At 44.8% G+C, this 26,571-nt stretch overlaps 2 protein-coding genes across 9 annotated transcripts in view; one reads left to right on the top strand and one right to left on the bottom strand.

Annotated features, from left to right (window-relative positions):
- Nucleotides 1–11,725, bottom strand: part of LOC128332903 (angiopoietin-2-like) — a 66,503-nt gene extending 54,778 nt beyond the window's left edge. For 4 of the 6 annotated variants that reach the window (XM_053267695.1, XM_053267694.1, XM_053267696.1 and 1 more), the window contains exons 1-3: nt 10,856–11,725; nt 9,610–9,789; nt 1,870–1,953 (exon numbers count right to left, since the gene is read on the bottom strand). The gene's annotated coding sequence lies outside the window, so the exon portion shown is untranslated. Of the gene's footprint in view, nt 1–1,869; nt 1,954–5,023; nt 5,098–9,609; nt 9,790–10,855 lie in introns of those variants that run through there. The other 2 variants (XM_053267699.1, XM_053267697.1) reach the window with 2 other exon arrangements.
- Nucleotides 11,726–12,768: 1,043 nt separating this feature from the next.
- Nucleotides 12,769–25,657, top strand: TRAPPC3 (trafficking protein particle complex subunit 3). Of its 3 annotated transcripts, XM_053267708.1 has the most exons (6): nt 12,769–13,120; nt 16,846–16,893; nt 18,747–18,844; nt 19,333–19,432; nt 20,089–20,271; nt 23,274–25,657. In XM_053267708.1, the coding sequence occupies exons 1-6, from the start codon at nt 13,076–13,078 to the stop codon at nt 23,391–23,393; spliced, it is 594 nt and encodes a 197-aa protein (XP_053123683.1). In that variant the 5' UTR covers nt 12,769–13,075; the 3' UTR covers nt 23,394–25,657. The 3 variants fall into 3 exon arrangements, with proteins under 3 accessions (XP_053123683.1, XP_053123685.1, XP_053123684.1); XM_053267710.1 differs by lacking the exon at nt 16,846–16,893 and having other exon boundaries at nt 12,781–13,120; nt 18,653–18,844; XM_053267709.1 differs by lacking the exon at nt 16,846–16,893 and having other exon boundaries at nt 12,782–13,120.
- Nucleotides 25,658–26,571: the final 914 nt, after the last annotated feature.

Here is a 26,571-nt window from a genome sequence, read left to right as displayed (position 1 = left end):
AGCATCCTTCCGAGATCCAACATGACTCTGTTGCAGGGTCTAAACTGGAAAGCGCCCAGCCCTAGCTGACAGCTAACAGAATAAATTATTTCAGCCTGTTATTATTTCAGACAGAGGAGCCATGACAAAAAGTCACGGTTCAGTCTCAGCACTTTTTATGCAGTGGTTCTCAATCTCAGACGTGGTTGGACTACAACTCTCATCATCCCCTGCCACAGTTGTTGGAACCTTTGGTTTATACATGTGAAAGGAGGATTTCCTCCTCTGCAGAAAGTGTTGGAATTTCAGTAACGGTTGGATCATTCCTAGCCAGAAAGTAACATGAACCCTTTACTTAGAATTCGTAGTAAGAGAGTACCTGTATAGTTAGATTTCATGAGGTTTATGAATAAATATCTGGATTAGTTATTGTTACTGTTTGGACTGTATGTATGTTTTTTTCTGGTCAGCAACCGCAAATAAACTGAAATGGACTGAACTGAATATTACCTTTAGACCTGAAGGGAAGGGGGATTCATATGCTAAATGGATTCTGAATATATTGTGTACAGTATAAACGGTTTTGGTTGCTGGTTCAAATCTCCTCTGGTACTATATCGGACAGCAGTGATATAGGAAGATGCTGAAAGGCATCATCTCATACTGCATGGGAGGAGGCAATGGTCAACCCTTCCTGTATTCTACCAAAGATAACCACAGGACTCTGTGGGCACTAGGAGTTGAAATTGACTCGACAACACACTTTACCTTTATACAGATGTAAACCGCCCCCGGCTAGGGTGTAGTAGTTGGTTCAGGCTGGTGGGTATGGTCAGGGAAACAGGGGTTGTCTGTCTATATATGATGCAAGAGACGGAAGCTGAACCAGCCCTAACCCCTTGCTTAGGTGAGCAGATGTGTATTTAATTATTGCGGGTGGGGGGGCATTTTTTTGGCTGTTATTATGTGTATGTATTACTTAATTACAGGGCTCTCATTCTTGAGTTTGTCCTGCGGGCCTTCTTGGAAAGCTGCACGTAAAGTGCTTGAAAACAGAAAGAGCTGGATCAAGTCAGGAGTTCAAGCTGGACAGTGGTGTGTATTTCCTTCTTCCAAAGGCATTCGGATTAGTTGGACATTGGACTTTCTAAAGTCCAAAGGCGGGGAGTGGGGAAGACATGTGTTCACTGTTAAGTTAAATGTTTCTGTTAATGCATATTTGCATAAATATCCTTATGCAACTTGTTTTACCTTTAATGCTCTCTTGCAAATTGCATTGCTGTCTGGGCCCTTCAGAACCCACATGTAGCACAGACACAGACTTCTCTCTCTCAGACGTGTAACCCAGCTAAATTGTTCTTATTTAGAGTACAGTTTCTTATAGTTATGAATTATGATTCTGAGAATCTTTCTTCAGAACCCAACTCTGCTAACAGAAAAGACTGGAAGTCTTCCAAACAGCGATTTACTCCAGCTTTATAACACTTAGGGGAGGGGTGAGATCATATGAGGGAAGTATTTACAGTGCCTTCAGTCTGGTGCTGTTCATATAGCCAGTGGCATTATTCAGCTTTTCCCCCCCATGATGACTGACCCTTAAAGCATAACATAAACATCTTTTTAAAGTGGCACTTTAGCCACTTAATGGCGCAGTGGGGAAATAATTTGCCTAGGGAGCAGGAGGTTAGCGGTTCAGATCCCTGCTGGTATGTTTCCCAGACTATGGGATACACCTATATCAGCCAGCAGCGACATAGGCAGATGCTGAAAGGCATCATCTCATACTGCGTGGGAGGAGACAATGGTAAACCCTTCCTGTATTCTACCAAAGACAACCATAGGGCTCTGTGGTCGCCAGGAGTTGACACTGACTCAACAGCACAACTTTACCTGTAAAGCGGCATTTTGCTGGAGTGTTGAAAATGGTTTTGTAGTATACTCCGGAAGTTTGTGGAGCCATGTGGAGAAACCCTGCTGAAAAAGCAGATAAAGCAAGTGGAAAACAGTGCCTAGGGCAAGCACTGAAATTGCGCCCCCTGTCCAAACATCTGACACCCATATTTCAGATAACTTTACCATAATATCAGCTCAAAAATACAAGTCAAGCTCGTTAATCTTTTAATATTTCAAAAACTATTTAGCAGTGCACGTAGCCAGACCAAAAAATTCTGGAAAACTATGAATTTTAGTATACTGGGTCTCATGAAATACCCAAATACTATGTGTAGGGGTACTTGGAAAACTAAAGAGAAGTGCCTGTCTAATTCTCTACTATGCATTGTAGCATCACTATTACATAAGTTTTAAAAATAAATGGAGAATTTTACTTTTCCCAGATACTCTGAAAATAATTAAAGGATATGCAGACTAAACTGTGTCACTGCTTGGAATATATTCTAATATTTCAGAAAGACAGTTAAAATGAGAGAAAGGGAGCAAGAAACTCCCAGTGGGCCTTAATACTTTCACACTGATTCAAAGACAAACTCACCATTAATAGCCATATTATTAAGACATCACATTTAACTCACTTATCACAAGAAATAAAGTAAGAGCAAATGAATACAATCCTAGCTCATAAGCTTCAGCTCAGTATTCACAAGCCCTGATTCTCTGAACATAGTGCCAGTCTGAATATGTGCACAGTGACTTATATAATATATATTTTTCAAATTACCTGTAGCCCCTTCAAGGGGCTTCCTAAAGGCCGTGGGAGGGGGTTCTGCAAAGGTTCCCTCTCCCCCCACTGGCCTCTAGGGCCTCGCAGGGACCATTTGAGCATGTTCGCTGGCCATATATTTTAAAGTCTGCTGAAAACAAAATGGCTGCCACGCATGCTCAAATGGCCTCTGCAAGGCCTAGGACCTCACAGAGGCCATTTGAGCATGCGTGGTGGCCATTTTGTTTTCGGCAGCCTTTTAAAAAAATTAATTTTAAAAAATGGCGCCCCCTCAAGTGGTGCCTGGGGCACGTGCCCTGCCTGCCGTACCCTGCCTGCCGTACCCTAGATACACCCCTGCAGCAGTGCACTCAAACAATGGACAGGCACACTGCACAGGCAAATTCAAAATCCATAGCAGCTTTCTTTCTCTGTAGTATGGTAAAATTCTTGATTAAAATATTGGAATAGAAAATGATGGCAGATATACAAAATGGCACCTGCAGCAGCTTTCTGGAGGTCTAGCAATCCATCCCGCCCCCCACCCCATCACAGCTGCAATAACTGTTCTCTGAGCTTTCTCTCTCGCTATGGCAAGGTGGTCTTGTGCACCTCTACTATTGCAGAAGGAAGAAAACAAATCAGAAATCCCTTTGAAGTGGCACAGTTGTGCAAGAGCACCTTCTCAAATCAAAAAACAGTTGTCCATGGGGAAAAGATTAAAAAAAAATCCAGAGCACAGTAACAACAGGACAGAGAGCTCTGCAAGTTGACACACAGGTAGTGGAGGATGGCAGGATTCTGTGTATTGAATTTCAAGTAAGTTGGTCCATCCATTGATTTTTAATGATTTTTTAAAATGGTGATTCTCGGATGTGAAGTTATTTTTTGTTGTATTTTACTTTATTTATTTATTGTTAAATTTATATACCGCCTTTCATTAAAAACAATCCCAAGGTGGTGACTTTAATGCAATTTCAGCCAAATCTTTAAAAAAACCATTAAATATAAATTGATGGCCTGACACCCCCACCCCCCACCCTCAAAATAGCTGAAGGCTGAATTAGCAGAATTTAACACTAGAATATCCTTGGGAACATGTTTAAAAAATTTTTCTCTTCGCAGAACTTCTGAATTAATCCTCACATTTTAACTGTTTAACAACAGATTTTTAACAGTCAATAATCAGATCAATAATTCAAAAGCAACATAATGCCCAAGAAAAGGTGAAGATCCTTCTCAGATTCAAACTGACTATGATTCAAATTTACCACATATGGTCATTATCCTATACCATAAAAGCCTTCGGCGTGCGGCCGTGCTGCCCGTGTCTTTTTGGCCCATTCTGGGCATGCGCGGAGCGGAGCGCATGCCCAGATCGGGCCAAAAAGATATGGCCGCCCAGAGACGGGCGGCCATGTTGGCTCTAAGCAGGGAAAGGCGGCGGTGGCAGGAAGGACTGGCCCTGCTGCCGGAGAAGCCTGGCCCCGCTCACGGCAGCGGCGGCCGCCGAGAAGACTGGCCTTGCTGGCGGTGGTGGCGGCCGCCGAGAAAACTGGCCCCACTGGCGGCGGTGGTGGCCGCCGAGAAAAATGGCCCTGCTGGCGGTGGCCGCCGAGAAAAATGGCCCCTGGCTGGCGGCCGAGAGGAGGAAGAAGGGGGGGCCTGATCCAGCGCCCCGGACCGACCGGGCGCTCTACAAACGGGTGGGCGGCACAGCAGCGGGATGTACGCCCGCCCCCTTCCCTGCCATGTCTCTGCTCTGCAAAAGCGTTTTGGAAGGAAGCCTTCTGCGCGTGCGTGCGCAGAAGGCTTCCTTCCAAAACACTTTTGCAGAGCAGAGACACGGCAGGGAAGGGGGCGGGTGGCAGTACATCCTGCTGCCGCGCTGCCCACCCGTTTGTAGAGCGCCCGGTCAGTCCGGCCCGAGACTTAAGGGGGCGGCAGCTGCAGGGGGCTTCAAGCGCGGGAGGGGTAAGTAAAGCCCCCCCGCCCTAAATAGAACCCACCACCCCCATGCCGAAACAAAACCACCCCAAGTCCAGGGGACTGGGCCCGCTGGCAGCCCAAGGTGAGGCTGAGAGCAGCACCCCCCCCCACTAGAGCCCGTTATTGAAACGGGCTTAAAAATACTAGTTCTTCAATAAAATTGCATATGTTGAAATCCTACAAATTTCAAACTGTTCTTTTACTTCCTTTCTGCAAGCACATTAACACAAAATTATATTGTATTTAAGTCCTTGAACTCTCCTAGTAGCGTGCATAATCCTTTCAAAATGATTTTGCCTGGGCAATGACGGGCCTCGCCTACTACTAGTATGTTGCTGTGTTGCCCTGATGCATAAACCTGGAATTGCACAGACAAAATCAGTTCACAGTCCATACCTATCCAAGCTGATCTGGACTGTATTGTTTTTCCCATTGCTATTTGCAATGTCAACAAAGCCCAAGTTGTATCTGGGTTTTTTCTAGGTTTCAGCCCCCAACCCATATGAGATGCCATTTGCCCATTCAGCTCTTCTCTCTGTAGAGAAAACAGATGGGTATGGGTGTGTGTGTGTGTGTGTGTGACAAAAACACAGAAAGCTGCTAATGTAAACCTACCTCCTGCCTGTATTGCAGTAACTTTTCATTGGAGTATAAATTCCACTAATCTGGGGGACTGTGGTGGATGCTTTCCTGTGCCCTGATTCTTATGGTATTTTTTTAAAACACACACACAAAAGACCCCTGCCCTACTTAGTAAGCCCCACAAATTACAAGACCTTCTGGATATAGTCATGGTGGCTTAGGGCCTTCAACAGCTCTTCAGAGAACATTCCTTGCCTGTAGGTAGAGAAAGGGACTGCTGAGCTGTTGTTGATTTTTGAAACCCTGAAGTGTTCTGGGTTAAGACCAGTGATAAACAAGCAAGTGCTTGAGGTTAAGCGTTTGGAATTCAGAGCCTCTATTAGGTTAATTGCCATTTGCAGCTTGGATAGCAATGAGGCACTCTTTGGGGTATGCAGACCCGTAGCCCAGGGCAGGCTTCTCCCCTATATTTCTTTTACAGATAATTTTTTAAATAACTGGATGTTGCTTACACTTAGGATTGATGGAGGGCAGATAAGCTGGGCCCTCTATTTTCTTTTTTTGGTGCCCCTGCCCCCACCCCACCGCCCACCTCAGAACTGATAATGAAGACATTGAAGTGGTGGATAGCTTCTGCCTTTTAGGATCGACTATCAACAGTAAAGGATCCAGCAGCAGTAAAAAAATATGCCGCAGACAAGCATTCGGTAGGGTTGCAATGAAGGCCTTGGGAAGGATATTTAGATGCTGTGACGTGTCTACACCTACAAAGATTAGAATTGTTAGGACCATGGTTTTTCCTGTGACACACTATGGATGTGAAAGCTGAACTTTGAAGTTGCAAGATAGAAAAAGTTTGATGCTTTGAACTTTGGTGCTGGAGAAGACTTTTGAGGAGACCATGGACAGCCAGGAAAACGAACAAATGGATCATAGAACAAATCAATCCAGAATTTCCACTTGAGGCACAAATGACCAGGCTTAAACTATCATATTTGGGACACATTATACGAAGACCCAGCTCCCTTGAGAAGTCTATAAAGCTGGGGAAAGTTGAAGTAAAGAGAAGAAGAGGATGACCAGCAGCAAGATGGATGGCCTCGATTAAGACAGCAATGAATGCACCACTGAGAGACCTTAAAGGCCAAGCTGAAGACCGATCATCCTGGAGAGAATCTCTAAGTCTCTAAGAGTCGACACCGACTTGACGGCAATCAATCAATCAATCAATCAATCAATCAATCAATCCACAAAAGCTGGAGGGCCAACCCCCTGCTAACTGAGCAAAGAGGCACCTTTTAAAGTGGTGATTCTCTTATATTTAGCAGGGGGAGAGCAACTGGCCCTATCCATCCCCAGCACAGCATCCCTCCAGTGGCTGTTGCTCGTGTCTATCTACCTTATGTTTCTTTTTCAATTGTGAGCCCTTTGGGGACAGGGATCCATCTTTAGTTGTTGTTATTTTTCTGTGTAAACCGCTTTGTGAACTTTTGTTGAAAAGTAGTATATATATATTTCTCGTTGCTGTAGGTGTTGTGCAGCCCTGGTCTACAGTGAAACAAAGCTGACACACGCAGAACTGCCTTTCGCTCCCGGTAACTTCTTGTGACCCTCAACTCTCTCATCCCTACCAACTCTCCGCTTTCTCCTCCAAAACAAAATGTAGACTGTAAGCTTTTGGAGCCGGGATCTGCCTTGTGTCTTGTTTTGCTTATGGAAATGCTGTCAAGAACGAGGTGCATTCATGGCCCTGCGTGCAATCCTAGAGAGGTTGCGAAACCGCCTTCCGATTCGAAGACCGAAACAAGCTCCAGAGAGGAGGCTGCCTGCCAGAGGATGTTTTCTGTTCGCCCAGCCTCCTCACCTCTAAAGCTTTAGCCGTCTCCACATCGTGCAGTTAGACGGTACAAGTTGCACAGTCAACAGTATCACTCTGTTGGGTAATGACGGATGATGTTTATCCATGAAGGAGAGAAAAGGACCGACTTGATGGCACTTAATCAATCAATCAATCAATCAATCAATCAAATCAATCAATGGGCCTGGAGGTATGCCCCTCATCTGCAGGACAAATAGGTAGTTTTTCTACCCAGAGCAGAAAGGCTTTAAGAATATGAAAGGACATGGGAATCTGTGGTGGGGTTTGGTTTAGTGCACGGCTGTGTAGTATAGTGCAGGGATTCTCAACGTTGGGTTCCCAGATGCTACTGGACTTCAACTCCCATAATCCCCAGCCCCAGTGGCCTTTGGTTGGGGATTATGGGAGTTAAAGTCCAATAACATCTGGGGACCCAATGTTGACAATCCCTGGTATAGTGGATAAAGAGCCAGCCTTGAACTGGGGAAACTTGGATTCAAATCTCCTCTCAGCTGATTCCCAATACAGCTGCCACCATCCCCACCCTGATGGCCTTTAGTAACTTGAGTTAGACTGCTCATCCATCTGACTGATCAGTTTGGTCTCCTCTGACTGGCAACAGCTCTCCTAGGTCCCAAGCAAGGAAGAGTCTTTCCCAAACCTGCCAGTGGAGATTCTTAGACTGGGGGTCGAACTCTGGGCCTTTCTGCGTGCAAAGCCCACAGTGCCCTTCCACAATACATTCTGGTCACGGAACCTAGATTTCCTTGGTGCAGAATTTGGATTATTGTCTTGACCTGAATCCAAGACTAGTCCCCCCCCCCCAAAGTTTTGTGATATTAGAAATCGAGAGGTTGTCTTAAATTCAGAGCCCTGTGCCTTTTGAGTAATTGCAGGCATAACTTGTATGTAACCTCTACTTTAAAGGGGTTGTCTTAAATTCAGAGTTGTCTTTGATTTGGGTAAATACAGTGGTATAGTACTTAATATGCATAGCTCAAACCACAGCCTTAGATAAATCCATGGAGGACAAATCTATCAATGGCTACTTGTCTGAGGGCTATAGTTTACCTCCAGCCCCAGAGGCAAGATGCCTCTGAATCCCAGTTGCAGGGGGGCAACAACAAGAGAGAGGGTGTGCCCTCAGCTCTTGCCTGTGGGCTTCCCAGAGGCATCAGGTGGGCCACTGTGTGAATCAGGATGCTGGACTAGATAAGCCATGGGCCTGGTCCAGCAGGGATGTTATTAGCCTTCTGCCTCTCTTTTGGCACCCAGCATCCTGCTCAGAAACCATCAGCATGTGAGGGCTTGCACTAGGTTATCGCAGCCACGGCATGAATTTGCAGCCTCTCACCACCACACTTTATTAATAGAGGCAGCTTCACCTCTCCTATCTTTAAGAGGCAGTTATACCCTGGCCAAGCAAACAGTTGTCACATAAAGTTATGGCATGTGTCAGCTGTCAAATACTTGGCGATAGCTTTCCTTGAAAACGGCAAGGAGCAGTGTTCCCTCTAAGGCATGCGCATGTGCATGCGCTCACAAGTTGTTTTTTTTAATGTCCACTCAGTTAATTTTAGATCCCGCTCAGGTTGAATCAGGAAAGCCCCATTCTGAATACACATGCACACACACTGCCTTGATACTGCCGCCTAGAACAAAACTCATTTTGCACATAGATTAAAAAAAATAAAAATAGACAGCACCTCCTTACACTGGCAAGAAGGTGCTGTAAATATGTTCCAGGATCCAGGAGGTCTACTCATTAAAAAGAAAAAGAAAAAGGTGGCAACCCTAGTATAGCAGATGGTTGGGAATTCCACTCTTTTGGTTTTGTGCAGAGCCAAGCTAGAAACTGTGAGAGAGTGGCCATTGCTTCATGTCTCTCTACTTCTCGTAGCAGCTAATGCAAATAGCAGATTATGTGATGTCACTATAATTTGCATGTCTGTACCCATATCTCTCATCCATAGTGAGTAAGTGGTGGTGGTGGAGAAATATACACTGACGTCATATTGCGGAAGAAAAGCCCAGTTTGCAGGGAGTCAAAAGGCCCATTCACACATTATGTTTAACACTTGTATGATGAGCATACAGTGTATAGAGGTACAGAACTGTACACAGGTACAGTCATTCACATGTTATGCTGAACACAGGTACAGAAGTACACTTCCTCTCTGTACCACACATTTGAAGGGCCTGTATCCAGGTTCACTTTTAACATGAACACAGGTACCTATTCACACAAACATGTGTATGGGTGTACAGATATCTGTGTACTTGTACAGCAGATTGTTTGAACTGAGCTAAACTGAACCCCCAAATCATTTCAGAGATTTCCCCCCCAATGTACCAGAACTGAACCAAAACCTAAAGATTCTTGGTTGCCTTGAACCAGAACTGGAATTCATAGGGCTATTATATTTTGAACTCGAAAAATGAGGACACCAATCTTGCCACTTTACAAAAAAACTGAAAAGTATGGAGGCCAGGACTACCAACTGACTACAATGAAGTACCCACAATAACATGGTGGATTCACCTGCTGGTGTGATGGAGGCCAATCCATTTGAGGGAGCTAGCAGCAGCAGCAGCCCTGGCTTCTAGAGTGCTCAAAGGGGTCCAAGTTTGCCAGGCAGCTCACACGTGGGGATGGACAAATACTGGACCCACTTCCTATCCACAAGGACATTCCTCTTTTTTCATGGAAATGAGGACTGGTCTGGAAGAAATAAGGACTTACGGTCACACTAGGAATTCCTAAACACAAAATGAGGTTTTAAAACAAATCATTCAGTCATCATACACTTTGGTTTCAGGGTATGTTGGATGTTTTGTTTTCCTGTTTTTATCCTGCTGTATGTATATTGTTTGCAAAACCCACAAAAATGGAAAGATAAACAGTTTAAAAATAAATATTTTTTCTCAAGTTAACTCGTTTTGTATTTTTTTTGTATCTGTGATAAATGAAAACAAAATTTTAAAAAGAAGAAAAATAACAAACAGTGCAAAAGTAATACCCGCAAAAAGCAACTCCAGGGTGTCTTTGAGTGGTACAAAATGAGCTGGGAGAAAAGATGCCCCTAAACCAACTCGACGGCACACTTTACCTTTAATTCTTGAAATAATGCCCTTGCTACAGTGTTACAATTAACATGGGAGAGCATTCCAAAGTCTGGGGGCAATAGCAGAGAAGGCCCTATTTTGCAGGCATGATTAATGAGCCTCCCTCTGTGTCTGCACGTCGAGCAAACTAAGCCCCCTCTGATGACCTTGTTGGGTGGGCAGAATCAATCAACCAATCAGTTTTTATTACGGTCATAGACCAGCATAAAGTATAAGGGTGATTGCATGTTAAAGGTGTGAGTACATAAAAAGTGATTATATATGGAATAGTACTTAAGGTACATAATAATGCTAAAAATACTGAAAGTAGTAGAAAGTACACCAGAAGCATGAGGGCATAAAAGCCTGAAAAGTCGTAGAAGTGCATAAAAGGCATAAAAAGGGAGGCATAAAAATGGATGTAAAAAGATTAAAAGACATGAGAAGACAGAAATACATAAAAGCCTAAGTAAGAAAACTGGATAACAGCCAGACTATAAGGCTATATGGAGCAGTTTTTAAAAAGGGGGAGAAGTGAGGGTGGGCAGAATTGAACCATGGAGGAGCAGGTGGTCCTTCAGGTATCCAGTTTCATTTATAGGCATTAAAGGCAATAGCCACCACCTTAGTGTGGATCTGCAAACAAATTGGCAGCCAGTGAAAAATGGGTTTAATACACTCACAGCGAGCGGCTCCAGAATGAACCCTAGCTGCTGCATTCTATTCTGTTAGAACAGAATAACAGAACCATAGAATTTTATTCATTTATTTATTATTTATTTATTTTAAAATTATTTTTACATTTTTAATATCCCGCTGTTCCTCCAAGGAGCCCAGAGCGGTGTACTACATACTTAGGTTTCTCCTCACAACAACCCTGTGAAGTAAGTTAGGCTGAGAGAGAAGTGACTGGCCCAAAGTCACCCAGCAAGTCTCATGGCTGAAGGGGGATTTGAACTTGGGTCTCCCTGGTCCTAGTCCAGCACTCTTAGTCACTACACCATGCTGGCTAGAAGCCCTCTAGTCCATCTCTCTTGCAGGGAATTGCCGCAGCATCAGCAAACGGCTGTCCAGCCTGTTTGAAAACCTCCAGCTAAGGAAAGCTCACCACTGCTCAAGGCAGACGGCTGAGTCCATGCACGCATTTCACAGTGAAAGAGCTCCCACTTCTGGAACCAACTTAGCTCTGCTAGAGACGTAATTTTGCACAGCATGCTGGGAGTTGAAGTCTTACCAAGAACTATCATAGAGACAGAGAGAAAAAAGAGTGACACAAAGCCTTCATCTCTGATTTATGATTTAATGCTGCCATACACGAGTCAGGACTGTAATGCAAAATGGAAACCCCCGCGAGCCCTATTCATGTTATGTCCAATGCATGTATAAACTGTACAGTGTATGCACATATAGATCTACATGCATGTGCAGTGATTCAGATGTTCAACGCACACCTCTCTAGTGCCAAACATGAGGTGCACATGCTCTCCATCTCTGTCTCACAAACACACACGCACAAGTACCTTGACGTTTTCCAACCTTGGGTCCCCAGCAATGTTCCCTCTATTTCTCCCCCACCCCCCCTGCCCAATCTGTGCACGGATTAAGTTTCGTTCTGGCTGGCGGTGTGTGCACACATGCATTCAGAATGGGGCCTGCCTGAGTGGACATCAAAAAACTTGTGCACACACACACACCCTTAGAGGGGCCACTGAATCCTCAGCTGTTGCACAACTCTCATCATAGATGTTGTTGGAGTAAATTTTATTATGGTCTCAGACCAGCAAAAAAGTAAATAAAAATTGATTGATAAGTGCCGTCAAGTCCGTGTTGACTCTTAACGACCACATAGATGGATTCTCTCCAGGATGATCTGTCTTCAACTTGGCCCTTAATGTTTCTCAGTAGTGTATTCATTGTTGTCGTAATTGAGTCTTTCCACCTTGCTGCTGGTCGTCCTCCTCTTCTCTCTCCTTCAGCTTTTCCCAGCATTATGGACTTCTCAAGGGAGCTGGGTCTTCGCATAAAGTGTCCAAAGTATAAATAAAATCAAGAACCCCAATACTAAGTTATATAGGTCATACAGTTCATGAACAGACATAAAAAGCTTTAACTACATTAAGGCTCTCACACACTACTTAATAAACTGCCTGAGGCAGGCAGAACAGAAGCAGCAGCTGCAGCACAAAATTTAGCAACTCTGCAATACATTAATTCACATCCGAGAGAAGACAAACAAAACGCATCTGGCACTTTTTGTCGAATTATTGTCAAATCTGTCAATAAACCACAACAAATCCCCATTCAGCCATGAAACTAGCTGGGTGACTCTGGGCCAGTCACTTCTCTCTCAGCCTAACCTACTTCACAGGGTTGTTGTGAAAGTGAAACTCAAGTATGTAGTACACCGCTCTGGGCTCCTTGGAGGAAGAGCGGGATATAAATGTAAAAATAAAATAAAAATAAAATAAATAAAACCACCAACTCCAAGTTTGGGAGCCCCTGCCATAGCGTCCCGCGCACTCCTCCGTCCATTTCCGTTTTGTACCGGAAGTCTAGCCTACGTGCCCCTTTAATCTTCACAACCTGTAGTAACACGAAGTACTGAAATCGGATGAGCCTATCAGAAAACCATACAGTGTACCACTCGTTAATGATTATGGCAAAGTGTTACTACACCCCCTCTCTACAGGACGCCGTTCCTGGCAAGCCTTTCCGCTCCCAGCATGCCCTGAGGGCAGCAAGCGCGGGCCTGCTTGAGCGGGGCACTCTGGGGGTTGTAGTTCTTCTCCTTCTCTAGGCAGGCCGGGCCTACTCCTGGTCGTCCCGCCTCCCGGGTGCTTTTCCCGTCGACTGAGGAAGTCGTCGAGAACGGAGCCGGCGCGGAGGGAGGCGGCAGCGGCGGGATGGCGCGGCAGGGCAGCCGAGGGGGAGCCGAGAGCAAGAAAATGGTAACAACGGTGGTCGAGGAGGGGGAGCGAGCAGCTGAGGGGATCATGGCGGGTGGGGCGTTGTTGCCAAAGCGGGGCAGGGAACCTGCTCTGGCAGCCGCGGAGTGGATGGGGAGGAAGAAGCCCGAAGAAGGGGCAGGCAGGCAGGCAGTCAGTCAGGCTCTCCTGCCCCGTGAGGCGGAGGGCAGCAGTAGGGCAGGGTCCCCCCCCCCCCCATGCTGTTCAACTACAACTCCCAAGGCTCTTGTGGCAGGGGGTGATGGGAGTTGTAGTCCAACATCTGGGGACCCAGGTTTGACGCCCCCTGGGGTTAGGGGTTCCCAACGTCGCCCCCCCACCCCAACGTGCCTGACTACAACTTGCATGTAAATATTCATCATGATAATAAGCATAAAACAATAATACAATGAGCTAGCAGAACATAATCACACACAGGAAAGTATTTTCATTTCAGTTCTCCTGTCCTGAAGTTCCTTCCCTTCTTTCTCCATCTGCAGTATGGAGGTGAGAATACTGCCCAGCTTCACAGGGGGGTGTTGTAGGGCTGACTAATGGATGAGAAGTGCTTTGGGAGCTTCAAAAGCGCTATCTAGCAATGATAGATAGTGTGGTGTAGTGGTTAGAGTGCTGGACTAGGACCTGGGAGACCCTAGTTCAAATCCCCCATTCAGCCGTGAGACTTGCTGGGTGACGTTGAGCCAGTCACTTCTCTCTCAGACTAGCCTACTTCACAGGGTTGTTGTGAGGAGAAACTTAAGTATGTAGGACACCGCTCTGGGCGCCTTGGAGGAAGAGCGGGATATAAAATGTTAATAATAATAATAATAATAATAATAATACTCCACATTATCTTGGTTAACCTTGCACTAACCCTTCAAACCTTGCCATGAATGCACTGGTTGGCCTTGGGCAAGCCACTCACTCTTCCAGGCTTAGCTCTCTTTCCATTCGTTGGTGACATGGGGGTATGAATATAGCCCTACTTACAAGGCTGTTTTAAGGATAATGGAAAATATGAGGAGCTCAGTGAAGATCTATCTTTAAATAGATCCAGAAATACTAAAAGTTGCTCATTAGCAAGAAGAACCTCCCCTATACTAGAGAGCCGAATCGGGCATTAAACCTTTACCTTAACGTATTGCTTGTATCTTTTCTCGGCCGTTTGGGAGTTGGCAGCAGTGGCCCCAACTCTCCAGAACTTTTGATTGTGCACTCGATTGCCAAATAGAGAGTAGGGAGAGGTCACATGCATTCTAAGACTGACAATGGGAGAACTCATTTGCCTGTCTTCCATTGTCTGCCCTCGAACAAGTATGCATTGCGGCCTCTCCATGCTCCCTGTTTGGCAGCCTGGTGCACAGTCACAAGTACTGGGGTGTGGGGACTGCTGAGCATCATTCTGGAGCATGGTGGGCTGCCACTGGTGCTCTCCCCTTGAGGGTCTTGATGTTGGTCAGGTCTGGCATGAGGGGGGTCAGTTGCAGTGGTCCCTCTAATTTTTTTCCAACTCTGTGTGGAATGAGTTTTGTTCTGGGTGGGGAGTATCAAGGCAGTGTGCGCACACCTGCATTCAGAATGGGGCCTCCCTGATTCAACCTGAACGGGGTCTAAAATGAACTGAGTGGACATCCAGAAACTTGTGAGTGCGCACATGTGCGCATGCCTTAGAGGGGACAGTGGTCAGTTGTATTGTCGGGCTTTCCTTCCACATTGCAGTAAAAGAGGGAGCTCTCCCTGTTTACTGAGGGTTGACCAATCATTTTCTGTAAAGTCTGAAGGGTGTTTGCGTGTCTGAAACACTTGGTCAATCATGTCTCCCCAGGGATGTGTTTTCTGCACTCTTCCAGGTAAGTGGATGTCCTTCAGACAGATCAAACCGTTGTTGACCTTTGGAGGAAATATAAAGTGTCCTTCTGCTATATTGCATGAAGGGGCCCTTGGTGTACCCAAGTTCTCTGAGAAAACTGAACAGACCCCTTTTTAATATTAATGTTGATTGCCATCTGATTTTTAAGTAAAATGGATTGTAACTGTGTTTAGTAGCGAGGTAATGCTGCAACCTGAATGCTTCCTGGTAGTAAACAGAGATGCTTTAGGTTATATAGAAATGTGCTGTATGATGAACTACAACTCTTCCTTAGCAGAGTGTGTGCTTTTACGCTTCCAAATGCTTTTGCCACACTTTTGTGTTGTGATTCTTTAACCTGGTTCTATGTTATCAGTCCGTCAAAACTTCCGACTATGATACTGTGAGAAATTGCAAAAGGGCCTTGTCCTGTTCATGGGAATGTAGTTTCTGAATCTTCTTCTATTTTACTTTTCATTAGGCTCGAATCCCACAAATCTCCAGATGCTAAGATTTTTGCAGAGTTGTGGCCTCTGTTGTTAATCTCTGGTATAATTAGTGGTTGACAACATGTACAGAACCTGTCTTTAATTTGTGCTAGTATAGTTCAGCCGAGGTTATTCATGTGCTTTAGGGTTTTCTTGGGATAGGATTTTCTTGCTGACAGATCTCTTGACTTTAGCCATGGACTTAGGAAATACCCAGGTGCTTCCCTCATCAACAGTAATGCATTTATGCAACCAGCAGGATCTAACAGGGCAGGGAAGCGTCTGTAAAATACTACTTTTACTATGTTTTCCTGTCAATTGCCGGTGTTTATAGCCTTACAACTTGTATACGTTCTATTTTTATCAGGTGATAATCTTAGATAGCAATATTTTGTTTGAGCTTTCTTCACACTTGTTTCAAACTCCATGTTATTTTAATTGCATGAAATGGCTTTTTGTAATGTTATTCAGATTATTAAACAGTGAATCCAAAACAACAAACTTGTATGTGCATAAAATAAGTTATTAATAGCTAGTGATAGGCAAAATTCTTAGCATTTAAAGCAATTACTAGCTATACTTTGGACTGGTAGCAGCCGGGTATTTTCCATTCCTTCACATGCTGTTCTGTTCAGCTGCCTTGCGTATGCGTTCACTGAAATGCTGTGATTCTTTACCAGGGTGGATTTGATTTAAATTAAACTGATTTAAATCACAATTTAAATCACGATTTAAATCACTAGCAGGGTGGATAAAAATAAAAAAAATCTGATTTAAATAAAAAAAAATCCGATTTAAATAAAAAAAATCTGATTTTTGATTTAAATCGGATTTTTTTTACTTAAATCGGATTTTTTTTATTTTTATCCACCCTGCTAGTGATTTAAATCGTGGTTTAAATCAGTTTGATTTAAATCAAATCCACCCTGTTCTTTACTAACATGTTAAACCTTTTCTTTTTGACTGAATTTCTTTATCTGCACATGTACTAGCTTGGTTAAAAGGCATCTTCTGACTTGTCACTCTTCAAGCCAGATAACGCTATAAAGCAGACCCATCTAATTTCAAAGATGAATCTGGGGCTGCCGAAAACCTGCTTTTTCTGCCTCTCTCTAAAATCAAGTAAAACCAAAATCTCTTAGCCTTTTAAGATAGATGTTAGATATGTAAACTGAGTGCTGGCCTCATCAATTGCTGCTAGGTGGAAGCGCCATGCTGGAATCGTATATAGCATCTAACAAAACATAGTTCCAAATGTGACGGCTCTCTTTTCTGCAGTTTGGCTTTGTGTGAGCTTGTGAGAACGTGGTGTAATCTGTGTTGTCTCACTAAACTCTGACAATGTCTTTTTTTTTCTCCCTTTCTGCTTGCCTGCTGCTTTCATTCTGTAGTATTGGTATTTGCCATTCATTTCACCTTCCGCATCTATGCATCTCATGGTAGGTGATAGGTTTCTTAATCTGAGACTAGATATTTCTGCTGTATAAAATGAAACCATAAAACCTTAAGCAGAACATGGTCAGTTTATAAAGTTGACACCTATTTAAGAGGCCCTTTAAAACAAACCTTGACAGATTTCAGTCCAGGAGGCTATATGTGAAACTACAGTTTTAAATAACTGAATAACTTAATTTGATAGCATATTTCAGTGGCATTAGGTTTGGGAAATGTTGTGGAGATATAGCAGCTTGTTCTTTCCTTTGCTTTGTTGATGCTCTGCACAGCTCTGCTGCATGTTCATCTTATCATCAAGGAGCCTTTGCTGGTCCTTCAAGCTCTTAAACAAAATAATGCTGAATTGGTGCAAGTGGAAAACCGGTCCTCTGTATGAGCACTTGGAGACTTCCAGACTTCCATTGCTGTCAGGAGTCCTTTCCATCTCCAGAGCAAGGATTTAAATTTCATGAAAATATGTTTTACTCTTTTAATAAACAAAATGCACCGAAGAATCAGATTTAAATATTTGATTTATTTTCCACATTTCTATACTGCCCCAAACTTGTGTCTCCAGGTGGTTTACACAATAAAATGTAACTTAAAGTAACAAAACATTTTAAAACAAGTCACAAATCTAATTAAAAGCTTGGTTGAAAAAATACGTCTTTAGAGTCTCTTTCAAAGCTCTTGGAGAAAAGGAAGCTCTTATATTGACAGGGAACGCATTCTACAGTCTCGGAGTGATAGAGAAGGCCTGTCTCTGAGTAGCCACCAGGCGAGCAGGTGGCAGTTACAGACAGACCTCCTTGGACAGTCTCAATAGGTGATGGGGCTCATGACGAAGGCGGCATTCTCTTATGTACCCTGGGCCCAGGCCATTTAGGGCTCGGCAGAAGGTAGCGATGGTAGTTATTCTTTGGAAAGCATGAGACAATCTCACAGTGGTGGGTGTATTGTTAATAATTACAGAACAGCTGTAGCCAGCCTGTGCCCAAGAGTGGTTTTGCTTGTAGTCTGCTGAGCTGAGGAGTTGGTAGTATTGTTTTGCCAGAGGGGCAGGCCTGACTTGGACTTATCCAGACCTATGGGGTGCCCCCTTCTTGCTCCAGATTGCCTTAAACTCCTGCTACTTGTGGGGTTCATTCTCCAGGTTGGCCATTAATGATACAAGGTGTCTCCTTTAACTGCTAGAGGCTATGGTTTTCTCGCCATCATGAGCCTATGCGATGGAATCTATTGAGGTGTGGGGCAAACTGAACAGCTGTGGCCATAGCTGAATATGGGTTGGGGAGTTACTTTTGCTTTTTGGTGCTCCATTTAAATCCAGTTTGTATAGGCAAGAACAAGGAATAACAATTTAGTGTTATTCAGCAGATTGCTAAAACAGGAGGGTGTGTTTATTCCAGCTCTTTGGTAGGCTGATGTGACAAGTGTAGGTAGGAGCGGGTGATATACCAGTGATACCAGGAATTGGATAGATACTATGGGCTGAAGAGCCTGTAAGTGGTTTTCCTCAAGTCAGGGCTGAAGTCTTGAGGAAGGGAAACGGAGGCTATCTGTCAACTCTCTAGAGATGTAGCATTTCCTTTCCAAGGCTGTCAACTGACATTTGTGGGCAAGTTGATTTGATGTATTGACTGCTTCCCCCACAAGATGAATGTTCTTTCTTGAATGTATGGACGCAGAGACGCCGCCAGAATCCACTGCACTGCATGTCCCTTTGAGGCAGAAGCTTTCTTGCCCCTTTCATTTCTTCTTCAGGCCAATCCAAATCAAACTCTCCCTGGGGACAGTCCCTAACCGGTTGTGGGCAATTCTGTGTCGCCGATGCTAAATGCATTTTGAATTTGTCTAGAGCTCGGAGCTCTTCACTCTGACCTATGGGGCTTTGGTCACTCAGCTGTGTAAGGACTACGAGAACGACGAAGACGTCAACAAGCAGCTCGACAAAATGTAAGTAAGCTGGTGACGGAGAGGATGGAGCCTTTCTCAAAGGTCACTGGTCCTGGTGGCTTCCGTTCTGCTGGATACTGCTTGTACATAATGAACCCCATCTTTCTGAATTCTGTGGAGTTAGAGCGGGTTAGATTGGACAGAGATTCACCCTCCTATTGCCAAGCGAGAGCCGAGGATCTTTTCTGGAGCTCTCTTGTGCAGATCTGGTTTTATAGCTTGCTACTGTTTGAGTCCCCTTAAGTGGCACAGCGGGGAAATGCTTGACTAACAAGCAGAAGGTTGGTGGTTTGAATCCTTGCTGGTACAGGGCAGCAGTGATATAGGAAGGTGCTGAAAGGCATCATCTCACACTGCACAGGAAGAGGCAATGGTAAACCCCTCCTGTATTCTGCCAAAGAAAACCACAGGGCTCTGTGGGTGCCAGGAGTCGAAATCGACTTGACGGCACACTTTACCTTTACCTTACTGTTTGACTGCCTCAACAGGGGCTACAATATTGGCGTGCGACTCATTGAAGACTTTCTGGCCCGGTCCAATGTGGGGAGATGCCATGACTTCAGAGAAACTGCGGATGTCATTGCAAAGGTGATGCCTGGCTTGGATTTATGTTTCTCTGTCTGCATGTATTTGCCTGAGTTTCTGAGAATTCTGTTGTGGAGAAGTAAATATCTATTAAGGACACAATTTTCTTGTTGCACGACAAATTTTGTAGTGCCACACTGGCAACTTGTTGCATGAATGCAGTGCAGTCTGGAAGCTTGTGTAGTGTGCCAAAGTTATCTTAAGCATTTCTTGATCAGCCGCTTCATCCAGCGAGCCCTTGGATTGCTGTGTGACCTCCTTAGAGTTTGAAAGCCATTTGGCATGAAAGGTGCTTCTGGCACATGCAGACTGCTGGATCTTCCTTCTCTCTTTCTCTTTACCTTTGCCCAGTGAGCATCTCTAATTTCAGCTCCTACATTGAACCACAAAACTGCTCTTTGAACTGGCTCTCTCATAAGCAAGCACATTAAAATAATTTGATTGCAGTCATTATATCTTTGAGAGGACTTCTCCCTAGTTCTTGAGATGGTTCTTTTATTGTCTGTCTTACCCCTTAAAAGGGGTTTAACAGGATACTTGCTATCCTGTTTTAGAGAATTGTTGCTAAGCTTTGTTTTTAAGTCAGATGTTCAGTGATGCATGTTAACACTGCACTGTTTTCAGTCTATTCTTTGGCTCATGGTTGTCTTGCTTGGCAGGTGGCATTTAAGATGTACTTGGGTATCACCCCGAGTATCACCAACTGGAGTCCAGCGGGTGATGAGTTCTCTCTTATCCTGGAAAACAACCCCCTGGTGGACTTTGTGGAGTTGCCAGACAACCACTCGTCTCTGATTTACTCTAACCTCTTGTGTGGGGTGCTGCGGGGAGCCCTGGAAATGGTGAGGAGAGGAGAATGCTGAATGAGGCAGTGGCTACACATGCTTTCTGCCTGGTGAATTACCTGGGAAATAGGTGAAATATGAGGCTGAGTGTCTTCTGTATCCCCCCAGAATGTTCAGACTTGGTGATTAGAGCAAATTGGTACCAGGAAAAGGGGATTTTGTTTTATTTTTGATTGTTATTTCTATACTGCCTTTCATTAAAACAAGCTCAAGGTGGTTCACACAAAAGTTAAAAAAAAGACTAGAAAAATTACAGAATTAAAATAGTAAACTGGAGTATAAAAATACAGATCTGATTAAAAACAAGCACACTATAACCATAAAAGATACAAAGCAGCAGCAATTGAAACAATTATATAAAAGCCTGGGTAAAAAGCCAAGGTTTCACAGGCTTTCTAAAAATTGTGATGGAGACTGACGAATGGATGGCCACTGGGAGAGCATTCCGGAGTCTGGGGGCAACATCTGAGAAGGCCCTGTCCCGCATGCATGACAGCCGAGCCTCCCTCATGGTTAGCACCTGGAGCAGAACCCTCCCAGGCGACCTGGTCAAGTGGGCAGCAACCCTTCACAGCTAAAAACATTCAAAGAATTGGAGGTGTGGCGGGGGTTTAAATGGAATGATGACCAGGGAGATTAGAAGGAAGGGAGACATACGATTTGGGACCAGCAGTCTCAAGGGGCCGTAGGTGGTAGCTGTGTGAGGCACAGCAGAGGGCTGTGCTTGCTGACGTGCATGTGGACCAACAGAAGCACTTTCCAGCATTGCCCTACTGTCATAGTATCCACCAGCTACTTCCCCTGTGTGTGCATTTTCTCACCTGCAACTTGTCTGTGTGTGCTTTATTTATTTTATTTATTGCTATATTTATACCCTGCCTTTCATTAAGAAAATCCCAAGGCGGCTCACAATGAAATTTAAAAAACACGATTATAAGAAAAGGCACATTAAAATGTTGAACTAAAAAGTATAAAAACAAATCTGATTTAAAAAAATTAAAACTTTAATGAAAGCTGCCATATTTTTTTGCAAACGTAGAAAACATCCAAGCCCTGGTATCGATATTTAGGGTTTTCTCTTTGTTTAAAATATTTATTCCCCACCCCTCCAGCGCACTCCCACTCATGGAGACTTGCAACACTAGTAAAACAAATAAAATAATATAAAATTGATACACTTAATAGAACCCAGATTCATAGATATAGCCTTCTGTAAGGGGTCATATAGGGGTCACCTAATGGTGCAGCAGGGAAATGACTTGACTGGCAAGCCAGAGGTTGCTAGTTCGAATCCCCCCTGGTGTGTTTCCCAGACTATGGGAGACTATGGGAAACACCTATATCAGGCAGCAGTGATACAGGAAGATGCTGAAAGATCTTCACAGAGCAGAGTCCCCTCTGATGAGCTTGTCAAGTGGGCAGAAACCCTTGGGAGCAGGCAGCCCTTCAGATATCCAGGGCCCAAACCGTATCTGGAAACTAATTGGTATCCAGTGCAGCTCTTTCAGAATGGGTGTAATACGATCCCATTGGGCAGCTCCAGATACAATCCTAGCTGCCGCATTTTGCATTAGCTGTAGTTTCCAAATATTCTTCAAGGGCAGCCCCACGTAGAATGTGTTACAGTAGTCCAACTGCGACCTGACTGTCGTGATTATGTCGGCATGTGCCCTTCTGTAGTTGCTGCTGCAAAAACACATGAGTTGTTCAGCTGCCATTTAGCATGTGGAGAGCTGAGGAGAACGTGGTGGGAGAGGAGGATGAGGCGGCAGAGGAGGATGTTGAGCAAAGCAGAGAGGGCGAACCTGCAGAAGGCAGTGATATGAGTGTGGAATGGAGGGAGAAGGTGTGGGGCACAGACGCCATCTCTGCTGCTCATTATGAGCTTGAGAGGAGGGCGGGCCAGGTGCAATCCTGCAGGTCTCCTCTGCCCCCCTCCCCCCCCGCCACCAGGGATGCACCCAGGCCCCTTTCCTCAGGTCTGAGTTGGGTATGCAGTGTGCACACACCATTACTGCTTGTCCCCCAGCCCAAGAGCCCAAGAGCCTGCTGCTGCGGGCTGCACATTTGAAAGTTCCAAGCACCCGCTCGTGTGACTTTGAAGCGGACTCACCTCCCCGATCCTTCTCCTCTCCTCCTCCCTTTGCTGCCACTGCTGAGGTCTGTGAGTCTGAGCACCGCCTCCCCTCTCTGCCCCCAGCTTAACCACTTGCAGCGTGATAAGGAGAGAAGTCTGCAAAAAAGCAGTTGCAGGAGACAGTTTGACAGCTGCAGCCGCAAACCCTTTTCCCAGTGGTGAGAGAGAAGTCTTTTCCCCTTTCCCTTTCTCCTCTTGTTTATCCCCCCATCCCTGCAAACCTAGTCAGAGCTGCAGGTTGACCAGCAGACGCCTGGCTGTTCTTTGGAATGTAAATGTATTGGGAGGAGTAGCCAGCCGGACATTTAGTGAAAACTGGCAAATGCAAAAGCACCAGTTTGTCTCAAGGGGAAGGAGTGTGTGTGTGTGTGTGTGTGTGACAGACAGACAGACAGGAGGAGTTTGTGACACACATGGAAAGCTTGTTTTTACACACACACACACACACACACACACACACACACACACACACACACACACACACAACACACACCCTTCTGAATAAGGGCTGTTGCAGACAGGAGCCTTATCCAGACATTATGTTTTATGAGTGTACAGATCTGTACGCTTGTGCATGTGTTTGTGTGACTGTACATGCATTCCTTTTCAAAGACATTGTTTACACAGCATTAGCAGGCTGGTGAAGTTTCTTCCCAACAGCAAGCATGTTCCACCGGGTATCTCGAGGAACAAACTGACTTGTGAAACTTTTGTCTGGCTGCTGAACTGAGCCAACACTTCTTGACGCCTGTGCCTGCTCTTATGGGTTCTGTCTTTCTCGTGTCATTCTAGGGTTAGGATTCTTGCAGCTGTCCCAGAACAGTACTTTAAAAAATGGGCTTCTGTCTCCTCTACCACACAGGTTCAGATGGCTGTGGATATCAAATTTGTCCAGGACACATTAAAAGGAGATGGAGTCACAGAGATAAGGATGAAATTTATCAAGCGGATTGAAGACAATCTCCCTGCTGGAGAGGAGTGAGTCCCAGATCAGCCTCCCTACTGAACTGGAGGGGATGAGCCAACCCCACCTGGGATTCACTAGGCACGTAGTGCCTTCTGTACATTCGGACACTCTGACTGGTTAATTAAGATGACGATCTACTTCATTTCCTTAGGAAGCAACTGTTTGAATTGTTCTGTTTTATTTCCACAGATTTGTATTATAGCCCTTTGTAGGGTGTAGAACACTTTTTTCATACTCACTGGACACAAGCACCTGTTTCTAGTTTCCATGTTTTGGCTCCATGCAGATATGGAGCCTATGTTAAAACCTTGTAAACTTGAGTTGTGGCACCAAAATCGGATCCCAGCCACAGACACCCTTCTCGTTTTGTGGCATCTGAAGAGCATCGGCTGCCCCCCCCCTCCTGTTCATAGAGATGGGAGCCAGAACTCCTATAAATCTAGCACATAACACAGAATATAATTTGAAAGAGGTTGGGGTTCCCAGTAGAATGCACCCTGTCTTGCTAGTTTAGTTATGCTATGAATAACATGATCATTAAGGGTATAACGTCTGTAATTTCATCAGTGTAGCAAAAAAGCCATTCAAAAACTACTGTTGGTTCATTTTTGGTATGAACGATCTTTCTGTGGGCATCCTGTGTCAGGCAGTGCTGCTTGCTGAAGACGGCGAGGGAGTGGTTCATACCCAATTCCTCCTAGGCTGAGGGAGATCTCGAAGGAGACTTGTCCACAGCATGCCATTTGAGCTTGGCAGGATAGAATCCCAATTGGGATAGAATCCCAATTGCTCCGCACATTGAATGTGTCGTGCTGAAGGCCTCGGTTTTTAAAAATACAGTCAGAAACTGCTTTCAAACCATCATAATCTGGGGAGGGTCAGCGTTCCTTCTTGCAGCAGGCTTGATTTCTGTAACTAATTGACTTGAGTAACTTAAATGCATGGTTCCTTTCAGAGAGACCAGCCAGGCAGGGCTTCCGAGGTGTTATAATGGGCTGAGAAGACGCTAAGAGGATATAGTCAGTGATGGAAGATCTTCCTTGCCTGGTTGATGTGTTTCCCTCCTTCCCCCACCTCAGAAGACAAGAATTCTATTCCAAGAGGTTGTGGAAAGAAGCTTATGATAGACTGATCCATCTGTGTGAGCTAGGCTTTTTGTGCTGGGTCACTGAAGGGGTATTAGAGAGCACTCTAGGATGAATTTTTAATAGGGAAAACTTATATGGTTGAATGGGCTTGGGAATTAAATGCATAACCCAAGTTTAATTTCCACTGGCTCTGTTTAGATGGGGGATCTCATCTGTGTGTACCTCACGAGGCACAATATATCCGTCAGTAATATCTGCCCGTATCTGGAATAACAAAATGCATCTGGCACAAGCGGACACTTGTGCTTTTGCATCATGAACAATTCTGAGTGCAAAACTGTAAGAGAAATGCAGCAGTGGGACCTGGAGCATGGGTTTTATGGCTTACATGTGCACCAGTTGAGCATCTTATTAATAGGTCCCTACCCTTGGGTTCCCATTTGTTGGACTACAGTTCCCCCCCCCTCCTCCAGCCATTGAGGCTGAGGTTGATGGGAGTTGTAGTCCAACAACATTTGGGGACCCAAGGTTGGGAGCCCCTGTTAGACGTTGTGGGCCACAGCTATGGGTAGGCAGTGACTCAGTCTTGGAGACTTTGCGGACTAATCTGTGCAGGACGGTGGAATGAAGCAGCTTATCTTGGATGTGGGAGAACAGAAGTTAAATTGCTGCATCACCAGGATAGTGCAGTGTTCCCTAAAAAGCTGGATGCTTCATGCTGATGACATTTTTTTTCTAGTTCTGCCCTTTGAGTCCTTTCACCTGAATCGGCCTCTAAGGAAGAGGAGCAAAACTTGAACTTCTGCCCTCGGCTGACTTTGGCCAGATTTGTAGTGTGTGTTGCTGTGGAGGGGTGGTGAACTGGGGTTTTTCTAAATTATGTGAGTTGCATATAAAATGTTGATGCTCCAAGCCCTGTGTCTGCTCATTGAAAACTTATTGTGAAAAATGCATTCCTACAGTCTGAGGGAAGATTGACACCCCGAAAGAGCATCTCATCGTTGTTCCTTCTGTGATACTCTGAAACTTGTTCAAACACAAAAAGAGTTGCACTGAGTGGTCGGCAAATGGGTATTAGATGTATATAATTGAAACATTTTTGTCATAAGGGGTCATTCATGTGTGTTTCCATTTGTAAAGCTTTTGAAGGCGACATTTTAAAACAATTACATTAAAAGGAGCTATAACTATCTTGTTAATTGTCCTGCCATTGAGTCATGGAGCATGGCGGGAGATGGTTCATTTTTTATTTTCATCCTCTCTGTCCTTCAAGAAGCTTGAGGTGGTTCTCCTCTCCCCAACCACCCCATTCATGGCAGCGTTAAGACGTAAACCTGGGAGGCCCAGATCCAAGTTCCAGCTCTGTGGTTCTTGGGTCCATACTGAGTTGCTATCCAGCTTCATGCAGCAGCAGTCCGGACACACAGATGATCTTCCAGTGTTTGCCCCATCAAGTATGGTTGGGAGATGGGCGCCCCCCAATACACAGGGACAAGCAGCAGGCATTCACTGGAGAGCTGTAATGGTCCATGGCTCCCTCAACACCTCCCCGGCAGGTTCAGAGTACTGTGACTCCCCTTCACTCTTGGTGTTTATCACAGCAACCAGTCTCTGTGCATGAGCTAGCTGGGCTGGTTGGTGCCATCTAGCAGGGACAATGCTCACTGTGCTTTTGGACAAGTTCGACACCCCTAGAGAGAGAGCATTGCTAGACTGTCAGCTTTCTGTGTGCTCTTGTGCTTTTATTGCCCTGACCATCGGGCCTGCAGTGGCCAGATTTGCAATGGTATTTCAAAGCTTTAAAAACACAAAAGCTGCTATAAAATCTCATCAAGTTGTCAGAAGAATGGAAATGAAAACTGGCAGGAATGTCTTGTAAAGATTAGTTCACAGAAGGCGTACAACAATTTGATCCTTGTTACCTTAATCCTCTGTGCAAAAATGATTGCCATTTTACCCCAGTTGTTTGGGCATGGAGATAAAGAAGGGGTGATAGAATTGTGTGTGATCACCTGTTACAGCTTTGTGTGTGATCACCTGTTTTCCATCTCTAGTAGAGTAGACGTTGCCAGAAATCATGATGAGCATTCGTTCCCTGACATGGT

Source organism: Hemicordylus capensis, chromosome 7 (assembly GCF_027244095.1).
Source record: "Hemicordylus capensis ecotype Gifberg chromosome 7, rHemCap1.1.pri, whole genome shotgun sequence".
NCBI lineage: Eukaryota > Metazoa > Chordata > Lepidosauria > Squamata > Cordylidae > Hemicordylus > Hemicordylus capensis.
Note: the sequence above shows the minus strand (reverse complement) of the source record. Positions and strands in the feature narration are given on the sequence as shown.

What these genes read in the sequence shown, in the direction of transcription:
- TRAPPC3 (XM_053267708.1), top strand. Translation starts at nt 13,076, where the DNA reads ATGGCGCGGCAGGGCAGCCGAGGGGGAGCCGAGAGCAAGAAAATG. An exon ending in CTGCGGATGTCATTGCAAAG is followed by an intron (nt 19,433 to 20,088) that starts GTGATGCCTGGC and finishes CTTGCTTGGCAG; the next exon opens with GTGGCATTTAAGATGTACTT. An exon ending in TGCGGGGAGCCCTGGAAATG is followed by an intron (nt 20,272 to 23,273) that starts GTGAGGAGAGGA and finishes TCTACCACACAG; the next exon opens with GTTCAGATGGCTGTGGATAT.